General features: G+C 47.8%; 1 protein-coding gene across 2 annotated transcripts; it reads left to right on the top strand.

Moving 5' to 3' along the window:
- The first annotated feature begins 1046 nt into the window (after window positions 1-1046).
- IL36RN (interleukin 36 receptor antagonist) lies at window positions 1047-5660 on the top strand. 2 transcript variants are annotated; one of them, XM_043916151.1, is made up of 5 exons: window positions 1047-1255; window positions 1612-1667; window positions 3028-3113; window positions 4122-4249; window positions 4424-5660. In XM_043916151.1, exons 2-5 carry the CDS (start codon window positions 1639-1641, stop codon window positions 4646-4648), a joined length of 468 nt encoding a protein of 155 aa, XP_043772086.1. In that variant the 5' UTR covers window positions 1047-1255; window positions 1612-1638; the 3' UTR covers window positions 4649-5660. The 2 variants fall into 2 exon arrangements, with proteins under 2 accessions (XP_043772086.1, XP_043772085.1); XM_043916150.1 differs by lacking the exon at window positions 1047-1255 and adding an exon at window positions 1357-1427.
- The last annotated feature ends 1645 nt before the right edge of the window (window positions 5661-7305 follow it).

Raw genomic sequence — 7305 nt, 5'->3', positions numbered from 1 at the left:
TGAGTGATGAATCATTTTTCTATTCTTTGAACCATGTGATATTTTATTAATTTTTGAACACTTTAAGGACATTTTAGTCCATTCATCTGAAAACAATATTTTAAAAAAATATATGACTTAGCAATAAATGGTTTTCTGTGGTGCTCAAGACATAATTAAACTGTTATTATGCACTGACCATTACCTTTCATTTACATCCATCACAGGGAGCATATGGAAGGATTAAAACTTCATGAAATGTCATACAATCACACATTATTTTATCAGTTATGTACTGAAGAAAGATCAATAATAGATGGCCCAAGCTAGATTTTATTTTCGAGGGAAATAATCAGACACACAAGCAAAGATGTTGATACAAAGTTGTTTGTCACTACAAGATTTTTCAATAGCATATTATGATAATAACAGTGGCTAACAATAATTGATTGCTGTAATTAAATGATGTTGCATAGAAATACTCTGCAGCTATTCAATGTTCTGATATCATTATACTTGATATGAAAAGAGATTCTGCTATTTTGCTTAGATGACTAAAGCGAGTTGAAAATAGTGTAGGTGGCTCAGACAGTAAAGAATCCGCCCGCGATGCGGGAGACCTGGGTTCTTTCCCTAGGTTGCATAGATCCCCTGGAGGAGGGCATGGCAACCCACTCCAGAATTCTTGCCTGGAGAATCCCCATGGACAGAGGAGCCTAGCGAGCTAAAGTCCATGGGGTCGCAAAGACTCGAACAGGACAGAGAGACTAAACAGAGCACATCTGGGGTACAGTATGTGTAAAGTGATGGTTACAGGTATGTATGGGCAGAGGAAAAACTATTGTTCTTGGTTTGCTGATGATACACAAGCTGGAGATAAAAATTCTTTTTTTTTTTTTTTTTGTCAATCTGGATTTTCAGGTTTTTCTACAACGAATATATACTCTTGACAGTATCTAAGCAGGCGAGCTCCACCTCCAGCATTTTCCATAGTCTTGGCACAGGCAGACAGGAAAGAGGAAGAAGGGAAGGGAAGGAGGGAGCAAACGAAAGAGGGAGAGAAGTAAGGCGGCAGGGAGAAAGGCGGAAAGGGGGTTGTTCTAAACTCTGCTTTCCTTGAGCAGCTCACTGCATGTTGCCCTTGGGTCTGGCAGGGCCAGATGTCTAGGAGCTCAGTGATCACAAAGGGCTGGAAAACCCCTGGAAGTTCTTCAGAATTGATTGAAGAAGAAGACTGTTTCAAGAAGTTTCCTTCTCTGAGCGAGATAATGAGCAGGCAAGTGTTTCTGGAAGCTTAAGGTGGTATGAAATCACTCTGGCAATCCTGCTCCTCCCGAGACTGAGCCAGTTTCAGGGGCCCCTCCCTAGGGATCATTAAAAGGGCTGAGGCAACCTTGGAAGAACAGGCAGACAGCACGGGCTCCGTCTGGAGAAAGGAGCGTTCTGAGGTGTCCTCTAGGGAACTGGGCTTCGCCTCTCCTGACCCCAGACCTAGAATTCCCCTGCTCCTTGGGGGCTCTTCCCATGCCAGGGCAGAGGGTCGAGGAGGGAGGTGGGGAGGGCTCAGGGGGCCCAGGTCCCCTGCCGCTCAACCTCCATTTTCACCTAAGATTTTCTGTTATCTCAAAATAGGAGTGTCTACAAGCTGGGAAGCTCGAGATGGTCCTGAGCGGGGCACTGTGCTTCCGGTGAGTATCTGAGCCTCTGATTGGTTCGTGTCCAGTGCGAGGGGGCACGACTTCCGGGTAGACCTGTTTTCCAGTCTTTCCACTGAGGTGGTGCTCGGGATTGCCTACAGTGGGGGCGTCTGGAAAGGTGTGAACAGGCACCCACCTCCTTGTCTTTAGACCATCTCTCCCAGCCTCTCCAGACTGGGGCAGGCTTCCCTCTTGGGGGTTACCTGATGAGAAAAGAGCTGTGGCCTCGTCCATCGTCCATCGTAATGAGAAAGGCAGTTAGGAGCTTGGATCCCTACTGTTACCTACCATCCCTGCCTTTCCCCGCCCCCAGCCACCGCCCCCAGCGCCACCCTCCAATGAGGTGAAGTGAAGTCAATCCAGGCACTACTTCCTTACTGCCCTTTGGGACAAAACAGCGTTAGCAAAACTCTTCTGTCAGTCTGTCTGTCCACTGACCTGTGCTGAGTCAGGCGCTCCACTCTGGACTTGGAACAGTGAATGAGCAGAATCTTGTTCTCACTGAGCTTAGGGTCTGGTATAGCTTGCCTCCCAAGAAAAGCCAGTCTTATGAGTGGCTTTATACAATGGTGCTCTTTGGTCAAGGAAATGTGGAAAATAGGCTTTCTAGGTCCCCTTCGAAGAGGATTGTAGCACAACTCAGCGTATTAGTTACTTTGAAGTAGAGATTTCTTTGTGTTTAGCCAACATTTAGCCAATTTGTATATTGCATACTTTGTTTTTCCATATGACATCTGGAAGAACCCCCTTCAGAGTACATCTTTCACCTCACAGGATGTCAGAAAATCAACTGAGATTGTAAATGTGAATTAAATTTGAAAAGCAAAATGAAAGAATTTTAAATGTAAAGAAATCCTTCACATAGTAGGGACTATATAGCCAAGTGGAAATATTAATAAATGCACAAAGCAGAGGAAGTAAAGGTGGAAGTTGATCAAGGCACATTTTAACCTTGAAAAGGCCTGAACAGCATCTATCCTATCTTCTTAGTTTAACAATGAGGAGACTCAGGCCCAGAGAGAGCAAACCGTTTGTCTATTGTGACGATGGTGGCAGAGCCAGGGTGAGAACCCAGGACTCTGACCCCCAGTTTAGTTTCCTTTCCAACGTCTGGTTAGTGTAGAAAAGATTGCAGAGGGTGAAGGAGAAAGTCCCAGACTCAGGTGGGAGGCTGTGGTGTTGTCCTGTGATAGGCATGTGTCCCCAGGGGTGGGAGAGAAGGCTGTGCCATTACTTCCAGCTCAGTGGGAAGAGAGGGCGATAGTGCCTGAGATTGGCAGAGTCTCGAGAGCCCAGGTAAGCTGGAGCAACCCCTCCCCTAACTGAATGTCATCCTGTCCTGATATTTCAGAATGAAGGATGCAGCATTGAAGGTGCTTTACCTGCATGATAATCAGCTTCTAGCTGGAGGCCTACAAGCGGGGAAGGTCATTAAAGGTTGGTGGCCAAAACCTGACCTTACTTCCCTAGGTCTCTATATGTTCAGAGGGAGGGGCTCTGAAGAGGGCTTAAAAACACTGGCACAAACCTACAGACCTGACACAGTAGACAGGGTGTCAAAAAACCAGGTTCTGAGCAAGGACAAGTGAAATATTACACTTTCCAGCATGCGCCATGCACTGGAAACGTCTATATAGAGGTGGAATTCTTTTCCAAGTTGGCTGTTTTGTCATTTCCTTGGTGGGTGAAGCTGCGTCCAACATCCCTTTTCCTGATAGCTCTTGCTGAGGAGAGTACTAACGCAGGCTGTCTAAATCTTTACTCCCATGTGAGAGGGGGTTTCCTGCCTCTTTACTCTGGGTCCCCTTGGCTCTCTGAGGGTCCTTGGTCACTCAGAGTGGTGGGACTTAGAGGGGCAGGTGGCACCATCTGGCTTCGTGCTCATTCACTCTGCCCCACACAGCGTGACTGGGCCTGCTCACTAAGCAGCACACACCTGGAACACTCTCACCAGGTGTTAGGGCCAGGTAGAGCTCTCTGTGAGGTTGTGTGTGTGTGTGTGTGTGTGTATGTGAGAGAGAGAGAGAGAGATGGAGGAATTATACAGAGAGGAATGAGACCCTTTTCTGATCTCAGGACTCTCACAGGAGGGTGGAAAGATGTCCAAATAACTCTAATTGGGAGTTTTATCAAGACAGGTTACAGAAAAGTCTGGAGGGTCAAGGGGCATTGAAAGAGGTGATCAAATTTCCCTTGGGGTTTGAAGACTTGAAGTTTTGACCCTGGACAAGGGAGTGGATGTGGGGGTGGAAGATAATACCATCTTCAAGGTCCTATGTGTCTTGACGTTCACTGGACCACCTTAGGAGACCACCCTTCCCTACATGGCAGTTGCTATGAAGCTCCCCTTCTGACTAGCCTAGTGGGAGAGTGTCTGATTCAGCCAACAGTAGGGGAGAGAGAGGAAGAGCAGTCAAGTTTCCCTCATCCCCTTCCTTCCTCTAGGTGAGGAGATCAGCGTTGTCCCCAATCGGTCTCTGGATGCCAAGCTCTCTCCGGTCATCCTGGGCGTCCAGGGTGGGAGCCAATGCCTGTCGTGTGGGACAGGGCAGGAACCAACCCTGAAACTAGAGGTGGGTCCTGTCGGGGCAGCTTCACCATGTGGCTTCACTAAGTCAAAGATACTGCTGCTGCTGCTGCTGTGGCTGGGGCACCTCTCCCTCGCAGCGTTCTGTTGATTGTGGCTCTGCCTCCTTGTGTCCTTCCGCTTGCTCCTGTCTCTCACCTGTCATGCCCTCTGCCCGCAGCCAGTGAACATCATGGAGCTCTATCATAGTGCTGAGAAGTCTAAGAAATTCACCTTCTACCGGCGGGACACGGGGCTCACCTCCAGCTTTGAGTCGGCTGCCTACCCAGGCTGGTTTCTTTGCACGGTGCCTGAAGCTGACCAGCCGCTGCAGATCACCCATCTCCTGAAGGACACCAGCTGGGACGAGCCCATCACTGACTTCTACTTCCAGCAATGTGACTAGGGCAATGTGTCTCCAGGGCTCCCTGGAAGGCCAGCTCTGGCAGGGGCTGGAGGCATAGGAGGATACCCGTGGTGATCACTCTGCCTCTACCCTCATGGCCCCCACTTTTGAGGGCTGGGCATACTGCCACTCTTCCTGCCCTTGTTTCCCAGTTTGGGTAAATCCTTCTGAGATTTGGGGCTTTCTACAGTTTCCTCTTCTGCTGATTGGCACTACTGGTGTGAATCCTTGAAAAAGTCCCATGAAATAAACCTCTAATGAGTCAGGGTCAGGGGAGTGGTGGAAACCTTCCATGCTTTTTGATAACTTACCTGGTAGCTTTGAGCCCCACAGGGCAGCACATCTCTAGTTGAGCCTATCAGGGCCACCAGCTGGCCACACGAGGTCTCCACTGTGCAGAAGAGGGAGAGTGGTCATAGAGTTGAGGACTCAGACCCCACCCCCTTCTCTTTAATTCAGCCACCATCATATGCTGCCTTTCCCATCTCTACCTTCATGTTTCAGCCATGGATGGGAGAGGGTAGTGGTGTCTGAGGAAGTGGCTCCAACTCAGAAGACGGAAATGGGCATGTCATACCTTTTGAAACCCAAGGTACAATTAAAACCCAAGATACTGATGTATCTTCACACAGAAAGATGCTCATGACGTATTGAGCGAGAAGAATGAGTTACAAAGTAGCATATTTTTTAATTGCAATTTAATGAAAAAAACCTATTTATATATATTTCTGCATAGAAACAAAAGTCTGAAAGAGTTGACTTCCATTTTAGCAATGTCAGGGTAATGCTATTAGAGGTGATTTTTCTTTCCTTCTTTTTATTTATCTGTATTTTCTAATTGTTCTACAATGAAGCTGGAGTGGCTGATGATCCCCAGTCGCTTGGTATTCATGCCCCACCCCTGTGCTTCCTCCCACATTGAATCACAGTTGTTTCCATGACCAGTAGAACACAACAGAAGTGATGTTATGTTGCTTGTGAGATTAAGTTATAAAAGACACTGTGGCTTCTATCTTGGTCTGTTTCTTTGTTCACTTGCTCTGGGGGAAGCCACCTGCTATGTGTGAGCAGCCCTGTAAGGAGACCTAGTGGTGGAAAACGAAGGCTCCTGACAATGGCCACACAAGTGAACTTGACAGTAGCTCCGCCTCCAGCCCAGCTAGGCCTTCAAGTGATGCGCCTCTGACTGACTGTAACCTAGTGAGAGACTGAAGCAGAATCACCCAGCTAAGCTCAGCCCAGTCCTTAGGAACTCTGAGAAAATAAGTGTTCCTGCTTTATGTTGTTAAGGTTTGGGGTCAGGTCACTTGTTACCCAGCAATACATGACTAGTATGGAGGGGAAGAGAAATAAATCATTTATTTTATTTTGATTGCAATTTTCTCCAGTACTTTTATTGCCCTGGTCAAAATGAACACCAGTCCTTTTATTTCCCCAAACATCAAACTTGAAAAGCTGATCAGGGACGTCCCTCATGGTCCAGTGGTTAAGAATCTGCTTTGCAATGCAGGGGACATGGGTTCGATCCTTGGTTGGAGAACTAAGATCCCACATGCTGCAGAGAAACTAAGCCCCTGTGCCACAACTACTGGAGCCCAAGTGACACAACTAGAGAGTCTGTGTACTGCAATGGAAGATTCCATGTAACATGACAAAATCCCACGCATGGCAACTAAGACCCGACTCAGCCGAGTAAAATAAATATTTTTTTTTAAAAAGCTGACCATACTAAATTGGTTGAATATTCTGTTTCCACAAGGTTTAGATCTTTCTCAGCTCCCTTTGCACCTTCAGACATATGGGCCAGAGGCTGTGACTCCAGGGTCCCTGCCTGAACCATGGGGAATCACAGCAGAAGCCAGAGGAGGGGCCCGAATGGTAGTTCCACGTGTCCCCTCTGCACCTCACCAGTCAGACCCGCCTGGCAGGTTCAGCTGCAGCTGAAGGATCAGCGACGGAAAGGCCAGGCCAGAGGGTCTGGCTCCAGGGACCTCAGCAGCTTCAGCCCAGAAGCAGCATAAAGCCTCAGGCAGCAGACAGCAAGCTGCTACCACAGGCCTCTCAGGGCCGCTGAGAACAGACTTGGTTCACACTGTCTGCCCACATGCCCAGAAAAGGTCTCATATCATTGACTCCCAGGAGCCCCTGCTGAGTTGAGATCCGTGGTCATCAGCTCTGACAGTGCTTTGTGCTAACTCCCCCTCCTTGGAATCAGTTGACTTGGGATCTGAGGCCCCTGAGATCACCTCAAGGTCAAGTCTGTCCTGGCTTGTTTCCAAGCACCTTACTAATGTTTGGCAAATTATTGGAGTCCAGAGAGTGTCGAATATGGAGACTATTCCTCCACCCAGAATATTCTTTCACCCTCTTCTACCTGTCGAAATGGACCCACCCTGCAGGGAGCAGCTGAAATTCTACCTCATTCTTGAAGCTTTCTCCAGCTTCAAGTGTGATTGCTGTATCACTTGTAGGCTGATAGAATTCAAAAGGACTTTAGCAGGGATGTGCTGACAGGAGTAGTGAAAGAGGAGGAATTATATAAAGGGCGAAAGCCCTTTCAATTCTAGGAATTTATCTTTCTATTCAAGGAGGTTCTCCCCTCTATTGTGTTCAGTATCCCCTGGGCTCAGAGATTAGAGAGTCTGGTCTTTTCAAGT

Source organism: Cervus elaphus, chromosome 11 (genome assembly GCF_910594005.1).
Source record: "Cervus elaphus chromosome 11, mCerEla1.1, whole genome shotgun sequence".
NCBI lineage: Eukaryota > Metazoa > Chordata > Mammalia > Artiodactyla > Cervidae > Cervus > Cervus elaphus.
The sequence above is the reverse complement of the archived record's forward strand: the minus strand, read 5'-3'. Positions and strand labels throughout refer to the sequence as shown.

Bases quoted from the DNA above. Each gene is read 5' to 3' on its own strand.
- IL36RN (XM_043916151.1), top strand. From the start codon at position 1,639: ATGGTCCTGAGCGGGGCACTGTGCTTCCG. The intron at 3,114-4,121 runs GTTGGTGGCCAA...TCCTTCCTCTAG, and splicing joins AGCGGGGAAGGTCATTAAAG to GTGAGGAGATCAGCGTTGTC. The intron at 4,250-4,423 runs GTGGGTCCTGTC...CTCTGCCCGCAG, and splicing joins AACCAACCCTGAAACTAGAG to CCAGTGAACATCATGGAGCT.